Consider the following 23,822-nt stretch of genomic DNA (forward strand, 5'->3'; position numbering starts at 1 on the left):
TTTTTTGGATTAGGCAAAGCTTCCCTGTTGTGCGTGCACTTTTATATGACAGGTGGTGTGTAGGCCACTCATAAAAACGACTTCTACATCTTGAAGGAGATAAAATTTTGGACCAAATGTGTCGTGTTTTTAATTTCATATATTTTTACATGTATAAATTAATTTATATGATTGCATTGCAGGTTTGCGCGCTGTTTACTTTACTTTTGACTGCAAAGCCAAAATAAATAAGTAGGCTGCAATGCACTTCAAAAATATAAAAAATATAGTTTAAATGACTTTAGTAAGAAGTATGACACTAATGAAGTGGAATAAACGGAATAAAATATTTAAATGTCATGTCATTGTTGTAATTCTTATTATGTGCAGTGTGCGCCTGTGTCAGCACGCTGAACTGTTTTCTCGCGATATTCCACGCTAACTCCGCTCACCCAAACCAAAACAAAGAGTCCTCAAGCTAACAGTAGTTTGTCTACAGAGGGTTTTCTTACAAAAACGCTCGTCTTTTTCTGCCTCTCCAATCTTCGGTTAAAGGTGCAGCGGGCTGTTTAAGCAACTGTCACGACTACAAATCGGAATGTAACGCAAAAAGGTAACAGGGAGCTTTTATAAACTCCTTTTTCTGGTAGCAGTTAGCTCCTAGCAGTCAGGAGATGCTGTAAGCGCTAACTTAATAGGCTAACCTGGTTTCTTATAATTTTATCAGATTACGCAGCTCAACTAAAGTTAACCAACTTAATTTGATATTAACTCAACTCTTTGCTGAGCTGGAGCTGCACTTTGTGTTTAGTGTAGTTCTGTTAAGTGTCAAAACTCTGTAGTGGGTGGTTGTTTGTAGTTGCTGTAAAATAAGAAGCTAATGTGATAATTCACCATTATGCGATATGAAAGCAGGGTACATTGCAATCCATATGGACAGACAGGTGATGTAATGGTTAATCCCAGCTTGAGTGAGTGAATATTTGTGAAATAGTTTGATGGCTCCACTACTTCTGGATCCATAAATTTATTACTGAGCTGGGAGTTGACCTTTGCAAAAACAGCTAATTTTCCCGTAGATGAGGAGGCGGTAGTGCTGTTGTTAATGCAAGGAAGGCTGTCTGTATTGATTTTTGCTGTTGTCCAGATCTTTGAGGAATGGTCTTATCAGTGCATGATGGTGAGAGTTATTATAAGTGCGCTTTGAAGCTTATCTTGGAGGTTAATGAACTGTCTTGTTGCCGTGACAGCAGAATAGGATGCTAAGGATAGGGGTGAGATAGAATAAGTAGTAAGAAGAGTCTTGTTGCAGGCTAAAACCTTTATGGATTAGCTATATACACTGCTCCAAAAAAATTAAGGGAACACTGGATCATCACAGCATAACACAAAGTCAGCTCATGGATCACATAAATCATTGTGAAACTATTTAACCTGCTTTTTGTGCAGATGAAAGTGACAACAGGTCAAACAGGAGAGGCAACAACAAGACAACCCCTGTTAAAGGGAATAGCCACAGACCTTTGCTCCCTTCATATCTTTCCTGACTGTTTTTTTTTCTCGAGTTTTGATTTTTGCTAGTGTCCTTGTCAGTGCTAAGACCGTGAGAGTATACCGAGGTATACTGATGAAACGGTCGATATAAAAATTTAACACGGTGTCAAACACAAACATGCATCATCATCCGTTCAGTCTCATATGTACCGATTTGTGTGCATGTAGACTGAATTTAGTATTTACGCCCACATTTGGAGGATGCAGGAATTAATTATTTTGTTGCTCATATCAGAGAACACAGTTCAGCTAAGACCGGTGATTTTTTTAAATAAAATGTAGTTAATTTTATTAATTGACATTACAGACAACTTGGTTTGGGGTTTGTCGGTAAGTGTCCAGGACTAGGTTTCAAAAAGATTTCTCCTGACCACTACTCATGCGAGGGCCTTCAGCTGGGTCCGAATTTTCTCCAGGACACATGTCAGATTGACTACTTTTTCTTTTTAAATATTTATCTATTGCTATTACACACTGCGTCGTCTCACAGCATCACTATTATGTAATTAGTGTTGATGTTTCTGTGATCTTGCACTTTTCCAGCTTGAAAGCTGCTGAGAGACAACAAGGTTTTGTCCCCCTTTGCTACTCATGTCAATGCAGCGGTAACTCTTAGAGACCCGGGTCTTGTCTTTGTTTGAATGGTGTCCGTAGGTGAGTATGTGGAAGTAGTTAAAGTTGAAAGATGTGTAAGTTGAATGAAGATTTGAAGATTCTCCCACTGAAATACATAATAAATTATTGTTGAATAAAGTTTAATAATTGAAAAAGTATAAAAGTTAAAAGTAAGACAAATACAAGCACATGTGTCCAAAAGAAGTTCACAGGCTAGAGTCAAATGTCAATCATAAATATTCCACCCCTGTAATATTCTCAGCTTTGTAATTCTTTGTCAATATTCTTGATATTTATAATTGAGCGATTTTTATATATTAGTACTATTTCTTAAATTTGTAAACCCTGTAACATATTGTATTATTTAAATAGTTTAGTCTGTTACTGTTACTGTCTCGGAGCAACTGTAACCCACATAATTTCCGTAGGGATTAATAAAGTATTCTGATTCTGATTTATTTAGAGCAGGTAGTTGTACTGCCCTCTAGTGGAAGAGAATGTAATTGTTCTGCCCCTTACTCACGCCGATGGCTTAGAGCAGCGGTCCCCAACCCCAGTCCGCGAGAGTTGAGGCTCAGGTGTGAAATTAATGGTTTCCGGGTTTTATCGGTTTTTATCATTTTTTTTAATAGTTTTTATCGTTAACTCGCTTTCCCTGGGTCTTTTCCCGTGTGTTATGAGTAAATCTTTTTTGGGGGGTACCGGTACTGGTTTTATTTTGTTGTATTTATCCACGACACCTTAAAGGCCGGTCCATGAAAATATTGTCGGACATAAACCGGTCCGTGGCGCAAAAAGGGTTGGAGACCGCTGTTATAGAGTACTAATCAGGTGGAACCAGATAACCTTCCACGGCACGCCTGATCATTTCTCACTGCACACCTATGTGCCGCTGCACAGTGTTTGAGAAACACTGCTTTAAAACTCAGCTTTCTTGGTTGCGATGGTGACGTGTTGAACTTTCTGCACAAAATATCTGCTGACTCACAGAACAAACGTGGCAAGTTGTGTTCACAAACATGAGCAAATAATTTTAAGTAGTGCAGCTGGCAAGTCCATGTACAAGGTACATGTTGTTGACATTTAGTCTTCTCCACCTTAATTCTTCATGCTACAGATTCAACAAAGTACTGGAAACATTCCTCAGACTTTGATAAATGCTGTCATATCATACACTCTAGGAAGCTTGGAAAGAAAAGCGAATGGACTTCTTTATGTTTTTTAAAGACTTAGATTACCATGACCTGGGTGACTCTTTACAGACATGTCATATTTACAGTTGTTGCAGATTTGTCAGTTGTGCTTCACTGACCATGGAGGCCATTTGTGTACAGTGAACTCACTGTCATGTTTAAGAAACCCCTTTGATGAATTTCATGAACATGGTCAGCAACAGTACTCAGGTAAGCTGCGGTATTTTAACAATACACGGGACTATGGTCCCCAAAGTGTGCCAAGAAAATATCCCAGCAGAGGCCTGATCCACTGATACAAGGCAGATTGGATCCATGCTTTAATTTTGTTTACGTCAAATTTTGACTATGCTGCCCAAATCCTGCAGCAAAAATTAAGCCTCAGTTTGCTGTCTTAGCTGACAGGAGTGGCACACATTGTGATCCTCTACCACTCTATCCCATCTGCTTTAAGGTTTGACGTGTAGTGCATTCAGAGATGCTTTTTAGCATACCTGGGCTGTAATGAGTGATTATTTGAATTACCGTTGCCTTCACTGGAAGGTTTCTCTTTTTCAGTCCATTCTCCGTTAAACCTGGAGCTAGTTGGGTGAAAAAATCCCAGTAGATCAACAGCTTTTGAAATACTCAGACCAGCCCGTCTGGCACTGATAACCTCTAAATCAACACCAACAAAGTCTTAATCACCTTTCTTACCATTCTCATTCTTGGTTTCAAGTTTAACTGTTTTTTACCATGTCTACACGTGATTGGATGATTAGATGTTTGTGTTAACGAGCAGCTAAACAGGTGTACCAAATGAAATGGCCAGTGAGTGTATGTTTTCTTGACATTTCTTCAACTCAAATATTATCTGACCACCGTGTTAAGAATATTTAAAAAGGCTATGCAAGACTCAAAAAAAAAGATTTGTTGCCAGGTTGCTGAAAGTTCAAGAGTTACGAATTGGGTATAAAGAATTTAGCATTTGTAGTATGCAGCACTTAAGTAGGTGTAATGCCTTAGACATCTAGCTGAAGATAGAAGTAGGCTGTGTTGAACAGTCAGTGCCCATGAAATGCAAGATTAAAAAAATGTATGTGTAAAATGTAGTAATAATTACAAAAGTAGCTCCATGTCTTAGTGGTCCTATCTAAAGAGATTTTTAACCCATTTACAAGGCACAATAAACAAGTTTTCCCCCACAGGAAATATATTAGGCAAAAAGAAATGGAGGAATAAGAGATAAAAAGACAACAATAAATAAGCAAAATACAAGAATATCCAGTTATAAAACGCCTGGGGACTAAACTTACCAAATTAAGAAACAAAGCAAGGAGATAAAATATATTGCTTTCAGATGCAAGTCCAGGGTTTCTGCTGTTTCAGTAGTTCAGCATTCAGCACAGTGAGGGAGATTCTGCTAATGATGTTGTTATCCAGGAATTCATCCTGTTTGTTCTTCAGTCACTTCAAACTGGAAGTTGTTGAAGGCACAAACAAAAAGAAAAAGAAAAAAAAAGCGTATTAATGCATTTTTATTTCATGCGAAGGGTTAAGTATAAAAGAGGCTGTGTTTTCTCTGCATTTCATCTTCATCAAACTAGGATCCAGAGCCTATGAAATTTGAAGAATTAATCTCATTTGCGGTTTTTCAAATATATTTATGAGGAATGGGAAACTGGAGGATTTCCGTTTTATTAGATAATATCACAGTTTTGAAAATAATTTTTAAAGTTCAGTAACCTTCTGGATAAGCCAGGGTAAACTTTCTTTACGATATAATGTCAAACAAATAAATCGTTATAATTGTTGTGCGCAAAGAAAGAACGACTTAAAAGCAAACCAAAAAAAAAATAAAAAATTAAAAAATACACGGAGCCCTGAGAAGTGGCAACTTACGAGGATCACGTGAAGGCAGCACCGCTCTGATTCAGCGAAGCACGCGGCCATTCACAGTTTAAGGTCCCTCCGGTGACTCTGAATGACTAGCCCGAGCGAGTCTTCCCCCCCTCGCCATCCAGACACGTTAAACGCTTTTGGTGGATTTTTATTTGTGTTTTTCTTTTTTAAACCAGCGAGTTAAGTCTGGCCTGAGTGTGTGTGTGTGAAACGATGCTGATGAAGTTGGAAAGTAATGAGCGAGGATGCTGAAGCTGCCGGCAAGCCCGCTTTGTTCGGAGGAGCGCAAGGCTTTTGTGCCGCTGTCATCCCGCAGCTCGTTCCCTGCTGCTTTGTCTTCACTTGGCCCTCTGATACCGAGCGGTAGGTGCACGTCGGCTTTCAAAGCACCGAGGCTTTTCAGCTCTGTCATTGTGTTACATGTGTTAGTGCTCTGCTCTCGGTATGCCTCCCTGTCACGAAAAGAATTATAATAGTGGTCCAAAAAGGAAGAGCAGTGACAGGAGGTTTATCCTTGATGGGACTCTGTGGAGTGTGTGATGATATAATGATATTTATGGTAGTCTCACATCCACTCATCCTGGGCAAGGGGTGGCATTTATATCCTTGTTATGAATGGTAATTCCCATTTTTATGCCTTTTTAATTAATTGTCCTTTTGTTGGATTTATTTTGTACAGGGCAGCTTCCCTGCCTTCGCCCATCAGTAGTGTCAGCTGCCCCTAAATAATAGATTGGACCCTCACCACTTGGGGCTCTCACCTCATGCTTTTAATAGACTGCCAGGACGCCATGCATCGTTGCCTGTCTTACTGTGTCTTAGATGGGTTGCTGACTTGCATTAAAACTGCACACACAGAACCAATGTACCTCTTGAGATGAATAAGAAAGTAGAAATGGTGGTATAGGAGGGGGGAGGGAGGGGTGTCCAGTAGCAGGAAATTAGACAAGTGAAATGTTAGCCCTGTCTGTGTGAAATCGTGGCTTCTGTAGACTTGCATTGCCATGTGAAAGATGAGAGGATCTGCCTGCCCTGAGTGAAGTATTGCCTTCTCAGTTCCTTTGTTCCCTCCACTCTGCTGGTGTGGCTGCTGGCTGGCAGCCTGTTTGGCTGCAAGACCCGCTTTTATTCTTAATTTCCCATTTCGGCCAAGCATTAGAATCCCATTGGAGATTCATGCTGTGTCAGGCACTGGTGTAAATACATATATTACATAATCAGCCACATCTTGCCAGAACTCTTAACTGTGGTGTTTTTGAAAAGGAGACTTCATTATTAATGAGCGTGTCATGAGTCGAGGTATGCTGTGTTGGATGACGGGCCGGGCTGCTGCTCTCTGTATGAATAATGGTGTTTTTCACATTTCAGCAATGGTCAGTGCCCGCTTTGTGTGTGCGCCTGTCGTACAGTTCACCTGAAGACACTGAACCTGAAGCAGACATTGGTGTTTTTGTGTGTGTCTGCACCCGTTTCTCCTTTTGCTCAGCTACTATGGTGACCCTTCCCTTCAAGGACACTGGCGGAGTCTGCAGCTCTGTATTAATACGGAAATTATTATTAATTTTTGTTTCCACTTTGATGTCTGAGAGGTTATCCTGCTTGAGAAGTTAACTATCTCCATGTGCATGGCTTTAAATTTTTATTTTTATTTTAGACACGCTAAATTTGTAGAAATTTGTGCGCAAACAGTTGAGCTTTTTGCTTCACAAGACTGATGGGTTGCCGTCTGGTAAAATGAATAAATGACCTTGAATCGCCATAGAGGCAAGTCATTGCTGCATTGCTTTTGCGGAGAATTCTTTTTTTTTTTTTTAATTTATCAGTTTGCTTGTCTTCTGACATTATGGTCTACCCTCCCGCTGACCCAGCCAGACAGTTAACCAATTAACCACTCAATCAGTCTGTCAGCCAGCCGGTCAACCCGTCTGACCAGCAGCAGCAAGCCGGCTGTCCGGCACGCTGAGATCTCAGCCGGCATCCAGGGAGCCTTTTCTAATTACCAGCCTTTGAAGCTCTGCCAAAACATGCAAAACCTGTTTAGTGGGCATGGTGCAGGGAAATAAAGTTCAGTTCTGCTGTGTTATTGAACAGCTTACTTAACCCTTGGTTCTAGAATAAACCCCAGTGATTTTCCTCACTTAGTGTCTTGTTAAAAACACAAAGTGCTGTCATTATTTGAATTATCCTAGATGTATATAAAACCATCCAAAGGGCGACAGTACTTAGAGTGTGCAGTCCTCCACTCTGGGTTGATGACAAATCCCTGGTGGCACTCCCGAGTTATAGTTATAGAGTTGCTATATCTAACAGTCTGGGGTATACAAAGTATCCAGAAATGCCACAGTGCACTTTTTAAAGGTTGTAATTTCAGGTGGAAAGGAAACGAGACAAGAGACGTTACTATTCACAGCTTTCCTGTGGAGAAAACTTCCAAAAGATGGATTTCTCTCCTGGTGTATTCACTCGACTAAAAGAGCTCACGCCACAAATGCTGTTGTTTGTTTTGTTTTACGCAAAGACTAAAACCAAATAAAGCACAGATATTGAAGTACTGCTGCCTGTGACCACAAATCAAAACTATTGTAATGTAAAGTTTGGATGGGTTTTAATAGCAAAAATACTGTAGACATTTATTCCAAAATTTGATTTCTTTTTCCTTTTTTTGTGCTTTACTGCCACCTTTTCATGGTTGTAGTGTGTTATGTCACATCAAGAGTGGAAAAAATGTCCCCACAAACAATTTCATTTAAGAATAATGATTATTTGAATGTTCAAACACATTCACATCCTAAATAAAAGTATCCCACATTGTGGCAGTGGATGCTAGTTACTATAAGTAGACACTCTCACCTCTTCTCTGTTATCATCTTTATTTTGATGTACAGTTTGAGTGATGCCCTAAATGTTGTCCTCCTCGATGATCATGTTCAAGTTCAAATTGAAAAGACTGAACAGAATACATGTTAGAAATCCAGACCAGACGCTTTTTAGTGTATGTTAATGTAACAACTTATATGTGTTGTCATTGTCAGAGTTGAAGCCACTTTTACAGGACCTTGTCTTTTTTATGGAAGAAGTCAGCCTGTTTCTTCCATTTTATGTCTCTCTGATGATATCACCTCCAGTAGACGGTCATCATCATATTTCATAGCGACTCCTCTCGGGAGACCCAGCTCTCTTCATTACTGAGACCTGGATTTGTTTCTGCCTTATAAGCTCAGTGCTATTGATCAAAGAGCCAGCTGTACTGTCGCAGTGGATCTATAATGGGTGCATTCATCAACACATCTAACAGAGTTATCAATCAGTAATAACTAAATAATGATTTAATTATCAGAACCTTTGGTAGTACAGTACTGTGTTAGTAACTGTTTGGTTACATTTTTGTACACTTCAGTGATTTGTCAACCTTTAGGTTCTGGACTGTTATTAGGCTAAAGACATTCATGTATTTTATAGTCCTTTTCAAGTTTTCTTTCAAACAAATAAATAATTGAGTCAGATTAATCAATACTGTCATTAACCGTTTGGTACAGACCTGTGTTAATAGTAAATGCAGTGATATAATTATCACACAGCTATCCAAGCAGATTTTATGTTCCCTATTCATCCTATTCGTCTGCTTGTAACTACATTATATGACTTCAGTGTACTGCACCTGTATTCTGTGTAAGCTCATTTTAGCTCCATCTTTTTATTTTGGGAATCTCCTAAGGCAGCTTTGTATGATTCACAGTTCAAACAAATCCATATTTGTTGATCCTGGGTTAAAATTAACAGAATGTACTGACGGCATCTGAATTTTAGTATTTTTTTGGGGAAGAATGTGGAGAAAATTGATGTTCACATCTCTAAGATCTGGTTGAAGGGGACATGTTAAGCTAGTGTCCAGCTCATATAATAGCTTTGCATGATTAACAGTTCAAAATAATGATAGAGTGAGAAATCCCTGCTCTGTGACATCACAAAGATTCACGAGCAGATAAAATGTCTGAAACAGTGTTTAGAACAATCTGAACCTGAGCTTTGGGCTCCTGGGGATTGTTTTGTACCTTTTTGAAACTTTGTCAGTGTTTAATATGAGCACCTATATATGTAAAAGTATAGATAATGCTTTACATTTGGTATTTGTCATGTAGTTTAACATGACTGAAGATCCGTTTTTGCAAGTATTTCTCTTTCAGTCTTAAAACAATGAAAGCCTGAAGCCAATAATGGAAGCGAGTTGCTTTTCGCTTGAGTGTGCGTGCCTGCTTCTGCATTTCTCGAGTGCATTAATGCACGCAGGAGCTTGTGTGTTTAACTCCTTTCTGAAATGGAGGGCAGATATTGTAAGAGCTCTCTCAGGGCTGCTTGTCTGTCTCTGGAAAAAACACTCAAGGAAGCATCGCTCACTCCGAAGCAAGGTGGATCGGTCGTTACCTATCTGTCAAAAACCTGTGAAAAACCAGCTTGTGGAGCAAATAAACAATCAAGACGATTTCTCTTTGTTGTCCTGTAGCCAAGTGAGTTCGTCTCACTCAGATTGTTTCACATGGATGCACCCTCTAATTGATGCTGATGTAGTGTGTGCCTGTAGCTGAAGGCTGAGGTCGGTGGTGCTCACAGTTTGGTGCAGTTGTGTTTCTGCAGCACTTAGGGCCTGTTGGGGTTCACGCGAGTTGACTGCAGACTTTTTTCGTCCCGCGGCTCGGCATGTAAAAAAACTACTCTTTTGCTCCTCGAGCGATTTCTGCACGACAGTGTGAATGAGTCTAGAGAGGATGCAGTCGACGCACAGAGTAATGTGCCTCGCCGCTCCATGAAGTCACGCATCAGTACTTTGGGTTTCTGTGCGATCATTAGTGCCGTCCCACTTGGACTCGAAGCTTTGAGCACATCAAACCTGAATGGCTGCTTTGAATGAGTTTCTAAAGGGATGCTTTAAATATAAAAACCTTTATGGAGTTGCTCGATTATCTACTCACTGTTCAGCTCCATGAAGTATAAGACGATGAGAAGCTGTCAGATATGAGGTGTTTTTCTAGAGCTACAGACACAGTTAATGAAACGCTTAATATATGTATATATATGGGATAAACATTTTAGAGATTGGTATACTTTAAAGTTTTGCGACCTAATAATTAATACCAAATCTTCTTATATTTTCCGTTTTGCTCTAATGAAATGATGCTAGTTGCTCTAAATATTAAGGAATAAATGAGAAGGGCAGATGAAGGTCATCATTGCAGCGGACAAACAAAGTAATGCAATTTCTGACTTGTATTGATTCCACTCTTAATTTATGAGAACCAGTATTTGGCAGTTGCTCTCATTAAATTAAAAAAACCTGTTTAATCTTTGCAATCATGGATTTCCATAAGACAGTAAAGAAATGCAGGATTATGCTGTTTTTATGTATATAAAAGCCACAGAAGTGATAGAGATAAATATACGGAGCCAAACAATAATAGCCTTAATTAGTCTAAAAGTATGTGGGCATTTATTGGCTTCACCTGGAGAAGGTCGTAGGTCTTAATCTGAAACTGGCTTATATTAGAGTCAGGACTCGAGGTCTAATCTCACCTGGTTAATTAGTGTACGAGTCAGTCTTTGTGTTGATGCACTTTCGCGGTCATTTACATGTTACTGCATTACACTATTAGCGCATAACTCGACATGTTCTGCATCCATTTCATATTAAAAGCATTGCAGGGTTTTATGTACCTTACACAGCTGTAGCTAGTTGACCTGACATGTATAACTGTAGGAGGCATCAAGTGTTCCTAAAAAAACTCTGTTAATCTTCTCTAGTTTTATTCTACTGCATCCTATTACTATTTATTTTTAATAATCGAACTTTACGAGATGTGCGTCATTGTGATTTCCTCCCATCTCTTCACAAGTGAGCAGTGTGGTGTGTCAGCGTTGGACTGCAACCACCAGCAGCGGCCGGAGGTCAGGACCATGAGTCTGTACGGGGGCGGTGCCAGTGGCGGTGCGAGAGAAAGAGGAGGAGGAGCAGAACATTACCGGGAACAGCAGCGGCGGCGCTCCAGCGATCGTTCACGCGACTCCTCCCATGAGCGGGGAGAGAGCCAGTTGACGCCTTGCATCAGGAATGTTACCTCTCCCACTCGGCAGCACGGTGAGGAGGATAAAGGTGCTTGTTGTAGATGGTAAAAGCAGGCCAAATATTCTCTGCATTAATTGTCCACATTTCTCCATCCATAGACCGTGAACGTGGCGAAGGAGGCTCATCATCCAGGTCCTCCAGCCCACGTCCACCCAGGGTTTCTCTTCCCCATTCCCACGTAGGACACATACCTCGTTCCCTGGCTTCCCCTGGAGGTGACCACCACTCCAAAACTTTGAGCCAAGGATCCTCTGATATGATCTACATCTATGACCTGAGCAGTAAAGAAGGACATCGCAGTGGGCTGAGACTGGGAGAAAGAGTAACACTCATTGTGGACAACACACGATTTGTGGTGGATCCTGCTATTTTCACAGCTCAGCCTAACACCATGCTGGGCAGGTAATTGTCCAGACCACATCAGAGCACATTAACTTTTAAGTTTTATTATTTTACCAACAAAAATAAGTATTGAGTTAGTCACTCTGAAAATCAGACGACGGGCAAAAAAAGAAGTTCTCTGTTAGATTATAACTGCATAGAGATAACACAGGCCAGGTATATCATCAGCAGCTTATGCATTTTAATGAACACAAAGCATGGCAGTACAGATAGATGGTCATTTATCTGTTCAGCCGTTGTTTGCAGTCATTAAAAAAAACCTGCCGTGTATTTTCAGGATGTTCGGTTCTGGGCGGGACAACAATTTCACTCGGCCCAATGAAAAAGGAGAGTTTGAGGTGGCAGATGGTATCAGCTCCACTGTCTTCAGAGCCATCCTGGTGAGAAAGGATGTACACGGTGTCTGTGTGTCGGTCACTTTCTGTGTAATCCTCTCATTAGTGTTTGCTTCACTGTCATTTCTTTCCCTGACTTTGTCTCAGACTTTTCCATTTCCCCTCTATTAACCACAGACCCAATGAGTGTCTTCTCTTGTATTCTCTGTGTGATTATTTCGGCATATTCATTCTTTTTTGTAACCTTTCTCTCTCTTTTTCCATCCTGTGTTTGGGGCCCAGAACCTCTCTGAAAACGTTGGATTATTTGCATGATCTAAACTCTCATTTATTATGGTTATCATAGGTCCTAAAATAAATATGTAGTTACCCACACAGGGATTGCAATTACAGAAGCAGCAAAGTACCTCAAACAAGCTGATGTTGTATCCTAAAGACACAACATCAGCTCTTTTTATTCTAAGAAGCACGGCTCATTGAGGAAAGTTGGGGTCGTATATCTGCTGAGAATATTTGCAGTCTCAGTAAAGTGTCTGTTTCTGGTGGGATCCTATAGTTACAGTCAGACCTGTATGCCACATGCTGGCATATTCTAGTGGGTTGCAGAGGATAAGAAGCTGATGGGAGTTTATTTAAAATTGAAGCTCTTCTTCCATCTGTTCATATGATGTGGGCTAAATAGAAGCACCCGTACATTGCAGTGCAGTTCAGTCATATCCACCTATCCTGGTATAGTCTTGCTAAGATTTTGGGGGCTTTTGCTGCAATTCAGCAACTCTTGCGAATGATTTATGGTCCTACATTTGTGTCCCTTTTAGAGAGGGATTGTGTGACGGAGACATTCAGTCCTCCAAAATGCTAGAAGCGGGTGGCCTGACAGCAGGGACTTTATCCACAGGTAGAATGCTGGTTGGCTTAAAATTGACTTGAATAGTAGAGAGTAGAGTAGAAGAAGAAGAAGTAGCATTAAAAATCGCCACAGTGGACATTTTCATCTGTTTTAACACTCCGCTTCACTACAAAGAATTTCTTTGTATATTATTTTTATAGTCACCACATACATGAACAAGAATATTACCATATTACTGCTTGTTCCACGTATTTTTCACACACTGCACCTATAAACTACCAGCACAATACCACACCATGCACTTTAGTCCCCACACTAGCTGTCTGCTTCTTCATTCTGTAGCCCATCACCAGGTAACAGGGATAACAGTTTAACACGCTCACACTCAGAGGTAGATTCATGTGAAAGTCCTATGTGCAGTTGTACTAGGTGAGTTTTAGTATCACTAAAATGTCAATTTGTGCCGTCTAAAGACGTCTAATACAAATTAAAGTTGAGGCATTGCAGTTAAATGTAGAGAGAGGAACTAAATGCTTCCTGCTCTTTCCTCTAACATAGATTATTACTCTTTTGTCATTTGTTTTGCCCGAAGAAAGAAAGAATCACTTTAATTAAATACTGCAGAATTTAAATTGTGCCAGGTGCAGCAGAGTACTTCCGGTGAGGATGCAAAAATACATCAGCCAAGTGTCTTGTCGCGTATCAGCTGCTAAGCAACTAGTAAATAAGGTGACATTTACCGGTGTCACTGTCCCTCATTTATCTGCTTTTGTCATGAAAGTTTTGCAGTGGCTAAGTGTAGAAAAATAACACATATCAGTTTTTAGGTATTTATCAAGTCAGATTTTATACCCTTAAATTCTTTTCTGCTAAAAGAAAACTGAAGGGGAGAATTATTACAGCGTGACACGTCGACGGCCGTAATTAAAAGCAAAACTGATAAAGAAGGAGCGGGAGGTAGGGATTTTTTTGTATGCACCAATTGACAACTAACCCCCAACATGAAAAAAAACAAAACTGTCAGTATAAACTATTGCAAAAGCACTCAACACGTCGAGAACCCACAGCCCCTTGGGGCATGCTTTGATGGGAGAAGCTGGCTTATAATGCTAATACTGTGCGAACAAGCTGAAAACAAAGATCCCTTCTGAAAGAAACTTGGCCAGCTTTAAAAGGTGAATCTGACCCAGAGGCTGCAGGACTGTCTGGTTTGCTGGATCGTGTAAAAGTGTCTCGTAAGGCCGCGAAGGAAACTTTTATGTTAGTGGAGCTTTTTACAGAGGGGAAAAAACTGCAGGTGTCACGTTGCATGTTTTTATCTGAGAGTACAATGGAAAGAGGAACTGCTGGTGAAAATAATGTGAGATAACGTAAAGACTGTTATGCACAGATATGAATACAGTTGTGGTTTGAAATGTTTGGTATGTGTTACAGCATACTGCTGCTTCTTTTTCCTGGACTATTTACTGTCCAGCTGAAAGAGCACCCAGTGCACAGACCGCAGTGAACATGCTCATTCATTAATGCTGATTTCATCTGTTCATAGCAAAATAATCATTAGCACAACAGCAGCCTGAGGAGAGGAAATATTCTGAAAGCCGTCCAAGTTGTCTGCTTCCAAAAGTGTTTGTGGCAGGTGTAAAATGTTATGTGTTTGCCTCTTCTCTTTGGGAGAGCATTAGTAACAACAGGCGAAAAGCTGCTCGATTGTGGTCGTGGTATAATGGATTTTGGCAAAAGCCTGCATGTCTGTGGGAATTACACAAGGAGACATGAGGCAGAGCAGGAAATGAGATGTGCCAGAACTTTCTGTCCTGTGTGCCCCGAGTGTCTCCACTCTTTCTTTTTCTCCCCATCAGTAGAAAGTCTCCTGGGTAACAGCCACCGTGAGGGTGCACAGGGACAGACAGAGGATGGAAAGTGGGGCAGGGAGGGAGGCTGACGTCGGAAGCTTTTACTTTCATCACCCTTCACCCTTTCTCCTCTAAGCCTCTCTCTCCTCTGTGACGTTGCTTTTTACTTTCATCTCCACTCGCTCGCTCTCCATCCCTCCCTCCCCCCTCTCCTCATCCTCTCTTTCGCTCTCTCTCAGCAGCAGCAGCATTAATAATGGCGCCTTGTTTTTTCTCCCTTGCTCATGTGCGTGCACGAACATCCACCGCTCCGTCCATTTATGTGTGCGATCGCGCCGCTGAAAATGGCAGGATTACTACAAGTCGGGGATAATCCGCTGCCCTGACGGCGTTTCCATTCCCGAGCTGAGGGAGGCATGTGACTACCTCTGTATCTCCTTCAACTACAGCACCATCAAGTGCAGAGACCTCAGTGAGTATCTAAATGGCTAGCTGTTGATTTACTGCATGCACACTGATGTAGTTCCTCCTTCTGTCAGTGCACAGTTTGGTGAGTGTGTTGGTTTTTTACTTCTTTTGTTTTTTAATGGGAAAAAGTACACGTCTCTGCATGTTGCATGGGTACAGGCAGTTACTTCAGGAATAGGAAAGCAATAATTTCACACTAACAGGCTGGATATTGTTCACTGTCCTTTACTGAAGCCATCAGTTGAATGTGGAGCGGATTATGCGATTGATTTATTGTGAAAAAGAAAGAGCTGAAATAACATTGTTTGCTTAAATTTATTGCACAGCTACATTGTACTGGTTTGTGACAATGCTGCGTGTGATGGACGTTTGTTGTTGTTGTCGTTGTGCATGGCTGTGCCTCTTGTTTGTGTGTCTGAGTGTGTGGGAGGAGTGGCTTCAGCGCGCAGCCTGCTGCTTGCTGCTGCTCTATGCTGAGCTCTAAAGTAGGTCATGATTAGCTGTGAGATTCAGTGCTTGTTATGCAGGCACATAACAAGCCAAAGCTGGTAAAGTTAATTAATCCACAACAGGATGGGATTTTTTTTTAATTCTGCTTTTTAGAGTTCTTTTTTTCAGTCAGCATGTCTCTGATTTCAATTGATTGCTGTTCCAGGTAGAAACACCAGGGATGTACTGATATATCAGCTCAGTATCAGAATACCCTGTTCAGTGATACTGGCAAATAAGATTACATTTACCGATGTCACTGGCTGATATTTATCTTTTGTGTCACAGTACAGCTTACAAATATTAATTAATAAACCTTAAATCTTAATAAACATTAAGTAAATACAACCACAGGTGAGCAACAACACATGACAAGATGATTGGCTGGTGTGAGGGGGAGGAGTCAGAGATTAATAATAACTAATGATTAAATGCAGAGTGGTGCATGAACACATGGTGAGTGAAAGGGGACACCCGATCCAGCCCTGATGGTATACTTTATCAAAAAGGAAAGTTTGGATTAAAAGTAAAAAGGGTGCCTGTCTCTTGAATCCAAACTGGGAGCTGGTTCCACAAAAGGAAGCTGACGGCTCTGCCTCCCATTCTACTGGTATACACGCTAGGATCCACAAGTAAGCCCACAGTCTGAGAGAGACTTAATTAGTTAACTAAGAAGGTAAGCAGCAGCCAGGTGCTGCTAATCAAATGCACTTGATTAACTGACCATCAGCAAGTGTGAGCACTTTTGAAAAGTTAGAAGTAAATCATCATCAAAGATCTTAGAACAGCAACTGTTGCTGCCATGATGTCAGTCTGGGAAAGGTTATAAGGCCATTTCTAATGATTTCAAAGTCCACCGTTATACACTGAGAAAGATTATCCTCAAGTGGAAAACATTCAGGACAGTTGCAGTTCTTCCCAGGAGTGGATGCCACAGGAAATACATCCCAAGGTCAGATGGCACAATGCTTAGAGAAACTGCAAAAATCCCAAGAGCTCAGGCTCTACAAGCCTCAGTTAGCTTGTTAAATGTTAAATGTTAAAGTTCATGACAGTATAATAAAAAAGACTGAACAAGGAAAGGTTGTTAGGAGAAAGCCTCTCCCCTCTGAAAAGAAAAGGGCTGCACAGTTTAGATAAAGTTGCATCTGAGCAAACCTCTACTGGAACAATCTCCTTCGAAGCGACGACACCAAAGTTGAGATGTTCAGCATTAATGCACCGTGCCACATGTGGTGAAAATCAAACACGGCATATCAGCACAAACATCTCGTATCAACTCGCAGCACAGCGTTGGAGGTCTATGCTTTGGGCCTGTTTTGCAGCCACACTGAGGCGTATTTTATAGTCAAATGTGAGGGCATCTGTCTGAGAGCTAAAGCTTGCGGTGGAACCTTAAGAAAGCCGTGCATAAACAAATGCCCGCAAACCTCAATGAACTGAAGCAGCATTGTAACGAAGAGTGAGCCACAATTCCTCCACAACACTCTGAGAGACTGATAAAGACATTCAATGAACGATTAAATCAAATTAGAGCAGGGCGATATGACCAAAAATATTTATCACGATATACATTTGAAAATTTGTGATAACGACATAACTGACGATATAATTGACACGAGACAAAATACTTTACAATTCCACAACTTTATTAGTGCAAAAAAAAATCAGTATATTTTCACTTAAACAAGCAGCTGTTTTTTTTTATGTGCATTAAAGTTGTAAAAAAATATAAAAGTGCAAATTCCTTGCTGGCAGTTTAACCAAAACGCATTTCCAGTGGAAATTGGCCGACATATCCTCAGCATAACCATGTATAATATCCACAAAACTTAAAAAGAGGTTATACACACACAATAAGGTAATATTATGTTGAAGCACAGTACGTATCACTCCGCAAGGAGTACATAAGGCACACAGGATTATAAGGGGCACTGTCGATTTTCAGAAAATCAAAGGATTGATTTTAAGTGTGCCGTATTTTCTAAAAAACATGATAATAACAACGGCCCGCTAGCATGCGCTACCAAAAATAGTGCTTTGTTGTGTATCTGACGGACGAAAGTTAAACCAGTTCCACACCACTGAAGTTGCAGCATTTTTACAAACCAGTTCTGGTTCATCCGTTTCATTCAACGATCCGCTTTCGCTCTTCTCATTCTCCGTTGCCGCCATGTGCGTATGAAAGCAAAGGCACTGCGCATGCGCGTTTTACCCATATTCTATCGCGATATTTCATTTTCTTATCGTTGCCGAACATTATACCGGTATTACCGTGAACGGTATGATATGGTCCAGCCCGATTTCCAATTATTCCTGCTAAAGGTTGAATCATGTGGTGCCTCCACCACCACCTAAAGCTTCTAGTCTTCCTTAGAAATAACTTCTGTGGACACAAACTGCATTTTCAGAACTGTTAGTCAAATTTGATTAAAAAAACAACCCACAGTTAAAAGGCTCCTCCATATGCTTCTATTCAGGATTATCTGAGTGTCTCGACTGTTTCTATTATTAATCCAATACAATAACAAGTTTGATACAGATAGTCGTTCATGTGGGGTAATTAAAGTCTTCTACTTGCTTTGATTAGAGCAAGAATCACAGCTCAGTATCGTTTCTGGCTTCTGCTTTCTGTCCACAATGACGTCTGGTCTGTTCGTCCTCAGGCGCCCTCATGCACGAGCTGTCCAACGACGGAGCCCGGCATCAGTTTGAGTGTTACCTGGAGGAGATGGTGCTGCCGCTGATGGTGGCCAGCGCCCAGAGCGGAGAGAGGGAGTGTCACGTGGTGGTGCTGACTGACGACGATGTGGTGGACTGGGACGAAGAGTACCCACCGCAGATGGGAGAGGAGTACTCGCAGAGTAAGATTTCATAGTGAACCCTGCTGCTCCACTGATCTGGTTTGTTAGCCTCATAACTGGGTGACATTAATCTGATGGAGGCCGTGCTCCACTTTACAGAAACCAGGCTAAGGTGCCTCGGTGTGTGAAAGCAGGCCACAGTGGCACGAACACTTCCTGCAGCTCCCGCTTACTTTCTGTTTGTGTGGCTTTTTCTTGTTCACCTTTTAAATGTCTCAGATAGGGCAGGAAAGTCGTGCATCCGGAGAGTTGTCGGTTTTGCTTCATATTTTAATGCGCTCACTAGTTCGATTTTGAATGTATCTCTTGTCTTCCGCAGTCATCTACAGCACCAAACTTTACCGCTTCTTCAAGTACATCGAGAACAGAGACGTGGCCAAGTCGGTGCTGAAGGACAGAGGACTGAAAAAGATCCGACTGGGAATTGAAGGTACACCACAAAGGGGTTTTTTTGTTACTCGTGGCTTTCAGAATAGTTTTTGTCTTCAAATGCAGTCTGGTCCTTGAATGTCTAAAGCCAATGTAAAATATTTTGTAAAAGTAATTGCTTTCAAAGATGATGTCACAAAGAGTCCTTATCAGCTTCCTACAGACTGCTTTTTTTCATAGCCAGGCTGGCACAGGCACAGCCACAGTTGTCAGTGGAGTTCCTCAGGGGCCTATGATGGGCCCAGTATTTTTCACCCTATACCTGTTTCCCTTGAGTTTCAAAATAAAATTAAATTGGTGAGCTCTTGTCCTAGTTCAGGGGTCGGCAACCTGCGGCTCTGGAGCCGAATGCGGCTCTTTTGTCCTTATACTGCGGCTCCGGGTGGTTTGGGAAAATAAATTAGAAGTATTTAGCTGAAGTGTATTTTATTTGTGTTTAGTTCTTTTTTTAACTTTTAAGATTATTGTGATTTTGAAATATAAAAATAAAATTACATCTTATTATTTTTTCATCGCTCAAAATAAGCGCCACACTCGCGGAAACCGGTGTACCCACCGAAACCCGTGCATTTATCGAGACTTTTGACCCCAGACCCCAGTTATGCATCTTCGAATCCACATTATGTCGGCAGCTGTTCTCCACCGTGAACTATGTTAAAAACAAACGCCGCTCACGCCTCACAGATTACAGCTTACAGTCCTGCATAAAGATGAAAGCCCCGATTTGCAGACGCTCTGTGCGCAGAGGTTCGGGACCATAAGTCTTATTGTAAACATGTCACGGCAGACCCGACGATGTTTCCATGAACACGCTTTTCAGCATCTCTTTATTGACCACTTTTCACACACGGTTGCTGTACGCACACAGCCGGCTGTAGCTTTTCCGCTCACAGCCCGACACACCAACACAACAGCAGAGAGAGCACAGACTTTAAGGCGGCGAGGCGTGATTGCGGGTGCTGCTCAGGTGCGTCCGCCTCCCCTGCAGCGGCGCTGCAGACCACGCCCCGCCACACACATTAACCAGGTAAAATACATATTTGTAATGTAATGTAATTTTCTCTGTAGCACTTCATGGATTTCTTAAGCAACACACCTTAGTTGCTCTGTGGATTCTTTTAAAAAGCAGTTAAAAACTTTTCTGTTCAAACAAGCCTTTTGTTGATCTACGTATTTTATATTCTTTACATTATTTACATTTGATCTTTTACATTGTGTATAATGTCTATTGATTGTATTGTTTATTTTAATTTTGTGTACAGCGCTTTGTGTTAATAAATAAACTTTACTTACTTACTTTAGTTGTTCACACAAAGCATAAAGGTAAAAAAAACCAATATATACAGTGTTATCTTCATTTTAGATTTCAAAAAGTATTTGCGGCTCCCAGTGTTTTCTTTTGCGTGGAAACCGGGTCCAAGTGGCTCTTTGGGTGTAAAAGGTTGCAGACCCCTGCCCTAGTTCTTCTCTATGTTTAGACCACATTGGTATCTACCGTCTCCTAATACAAGTGACTTGGTGAGGTCATGTCTGTGTGAGGAGAGGATGGAATGAATTCATTTAGGAGACATCAGTCACCTTCTTGATGATGCTTTATGATGGACCGCTATCTAATCGTCATAAGCAGCATAAAAGTCTGCAGAGTACTTCAGCTCACATTACAGCACTTGTCATGATGGCTTGTTATGCCTGCTCTACCTCCTGTAGTTCAGGAGGAAGTTGCTCTCCGATGCATCCTTTGGAGTATAAATGTTAGCTAGTACTCCGCTATGTAAGAATCACTCCATTTACCAAGCTAAAAAACACAACAGCAAACCTGGAAGGAAAAACAGTTGTAGGTCATGGAAACAGTTTCACAGGAACAAACGGGAGCGTTCCTGCGGGCCTGCAGAGGGACGTTTTTACCCACACTACACACAGTAAATGATGTTGTTTAACAGGTTGTTAAAATCTAAAAGGCCAAATCTGAGGCAAGAATTTCCACAACAACAGTAAAATGCCAGTAAATGTGGCTTTCATTACATGACTTTTAGGAAAATGTTAAATACAAGCTCTAGCTTCATGCTAAAACTCTCAGTAACATTCGCCTCTATGCGTGAAGCCAAGTAACACTTTCTTCTGGCATGTCTCAAAGCTGGAGCTCGAAAAGAATCAGGGCCACACATCCCACATTTTTTCAATTATCAGTAATTAACAATATCCAAGTTGAATTTTTTTTTTTTAAATATAGGTTAGTTTGATGCCATCAGCAGAGTCTTGTTGGTTTATTTTCCCATCATATTATATTAACTCAAACACCATTTGACTCAAACAGTGTTTGAGTCAAATGGTGAATCTCACAGAGTCATTAGTTATAGTTCAGCTGCTTAGTTTGGATTCGGGAGGCAGACAGCCTCTACTTTTAAGATTTGGCTTAAAACGTAACTTTTTGATAAAACATAGTTGGGGTTGGATCGGGTGACTCTGAATCCTCGCTTAGTTACACTGCTCTAAGCTCAGACTGCTGGAGGAAGCTACCCATGATGGTTTTATACCAATAACAGTATGTCATTAACTTGTGTGCACTCGCACCTGTAGTGAGTAGTTGTTTCTCCTCATCCTCCAACCAATAGATGCTGTTAGTGCGTATCTGTCTGCAAGCTATTTTGCAACCCAGCTCCACTCGAGCTTGTTTTGTCCCGATTACATATTGTTCCTTCCTTCCCAGGATACCCGACCTACAAAGAGAAGGTGAAGCGACGACCTGGAGGCCGTCCGGAAGTCATCTACAACTACGTGCAGCGCCCCTTCATCAGGATGTCCTGGGAGAAGGAGGAAGGCAAGAGTCGGCATGTGGACTTTCAGTGCGTCAAGTCCAAGTCGACCACCAACCTGGCAGCGGCGGCCGCAGACATTCCGCAGGACCAGCTGGTGGTCATGCACCCTCCCGGGCCGCAGGTGGACGAGCTGGACACTCTCCCCCAGCAGGTGGTGCTGGGGCCGGCGTCTGAGAGCAGTGCAGCCCCCCAGCCAGCACAGGCCTACGAGGGCCTGAACCAGCAGGCTCAGGACGGCTCAGGCCCGGCCGCACACAGCAACCAGCAGCAGCATAGCAGCGGCAGCCAGACTCAGGCCACTTACCGCTACGAGCCGGACCCCGACATGCCGTCACCCTCTGCATGAGACGGTTTGCTACACACTCCCCCCCTCCACCTCTGTGTTCACACCTCCAGCAACAAATGCTTTCACCTTCACCAACAAGGCTTCTTGCATTCTCATCACAGCTGCACACATGTTGCCACCTAATGAAGCACACACACGTGTGATTGGCCTTTAGCAGTCAGCAAGCGCACAAAGTTGTAGAGTTTAAGCGGCGTGTTGCTTTCAGTGTGAGCACAGACTTTTCCAGTGTCTCCTCCACCACCACCTCTTCCTCCTGAGTGGCAAAACACCAGTTTGCCTTGTGTTGCACCTCTGCTGCAGCTGCTTTCAGTCCACACGGCGTCCGAATGAATGAGAACTAGAAGCACATCAGCAAACCTCCCCTCCCAGCTCTGTTTACTCTTTGATTTGTCAACCAAAGGAGAGTTTTTAGTGGACCTTTGTGTACACGTGAGGAAAGATCTGTTTTACATGTGTGAATGCTGAGTGCTGTGTGTGTGTTGTAGAATACTGTACCTCACTGGGAAAGTGGATTTCAGTGCCTCTGCATATTTCTGTGGGGGGGGGGGCAATAATTTGATGTGAAGATGGACTCTTTTTCTTGTGTCACAACGTTTCACACAACATACATGTGTTTACTTCAGAGGGGTGCACTACAGAGCGGGTTCAGCATTGCCAGACTTTGAGTTAGCTGATTCGACAGTAATTAAAACCCCCAGTATCCCAGAGATGACGGTAATAATGGTGGTTATAAGTTTTCTCTGTCAACACAGATTTTCTGCACGCTTCCATAAAACCAGGTGTTTGATGTGGCTTTTTACTCTTCTTCCTCACAAATCTGATCGAGTGCCATATATCTCACTCTGAGATATTATAAAGAGGGGATAAATAGTGTGTGTGTATAAGTAATATAAATAAAACAGCAGAAGGCAACACTGCTGTGGATTAATAAATTAGAACTCAGCATGCTCGATGTGCTGCTGTTTATTTGGACAGCTGGATATCAGAGCTATGAAACTGTGTCATGCACAGTTTGCAGAGCTGTAGCTTTACGGCAGGACTTGATGGTATGCTCTGCAAACAGAAATGTGCCACTTGCAACAGATTTTAAACCAAAACTCTGAATATAATTTGCTCCGGATCAGATTATATGATCATCACCGGTTAACTGAAGACTGATTTTCGTTTTGCAGTACACCCCTCTGATAAGTTAGGTGTTAGTTTAAGTCTTGTTTATTTTCTGCTCCACTCCTGAGTCTTGACCGCGGTGCTCTGAAACTCTGCACAGATCCATCATCACTGCTGCGAGCACACAGGATGTCAGAAAAGATGCTGAACACGTTTTTTGGTTTGTTTTTTTTAAATAAATGCTATTTACAACACCTTCAAGAATCACAGTCGCTTTATTATTTAAGCTGTTTTCTTCATGTCTCAGAATTAATGAGGTCTTGGAAACATTCCTCAGATTTTGGAGGTGGGCAACTCCAGGCCTCGAGGGCCGGTGTCCCTGCAGGTTTTATATGTGTCCTTGAACCAACACAGCTGATTTAAATGGCTAAATTACCTCCTCAACATGTCCTGAAGTTCTCCAGAGGCCTGGTTACGAACTAATCATGTGATTCAGGTGTGTTGACCTAAGGTGAGATCTAAAACC

General features: G+C 41.6%; 1 protein-coding gene across 2 annotated transcripts; it reads left to right on the forward strand.

Moving 5' to 3' along the window:
* Positions 1–409: 409 nt before the first annotated feature.
* On the forward strand, positions 410–23,552 carry LOC113025164 (BTB/POZ domain-containing protein 10-like). Of its 2 annotated transcripts, none has more exons than XM_026172641.2 (8): positions 410–592; positions 11,108–11,349; positions 11,436–11,739; positions 12,017–12,119; positions 15,129–15,249; positions 18,401–18,598; positions 18,918–19,028; positions 21,735–23,552. In XM_026172641.2, the coding sequence occupies exons 2-8, from the start codon at positions 11,169–11,171 to the stop codon at positions 22,187–22,189; spliced, it is 1,473 nt and encodes a 490-aa protein (XP_026028426.1). In that variant the 5' UTR covers positions 410–592; positions 11,108–11,168; the 3' UTR covers positions 22,190–23,552. The 2 variants fall into 2 exon arrangements, with proteins under 2 accessions (XP_026028426.1, XP_026028425.1); XM_026172640.2 differs by lacking the exon at positions 410–592 and adding an exon at positions 5,278–5,585.
* The last annotated feature ends 270 nt before the right edge of the window (positions 23,553–23,822 follow it).

This window comes from Astatotilapia calliptera, chromosome 7 (genome assembly GCF_964374335.1).
Source record: "Astatotilapia calliptera chromosome 7, fAstCal68.1, whole genome shotgun sequence".
Classification (NCBI taxonomy): domain Eukaryota; kingdom Metazoa; phylum Chordata; class Actinopteri; order Cichliformes; family Cichlidae; genus Astatotilapia; species Astatotilapia calliptera.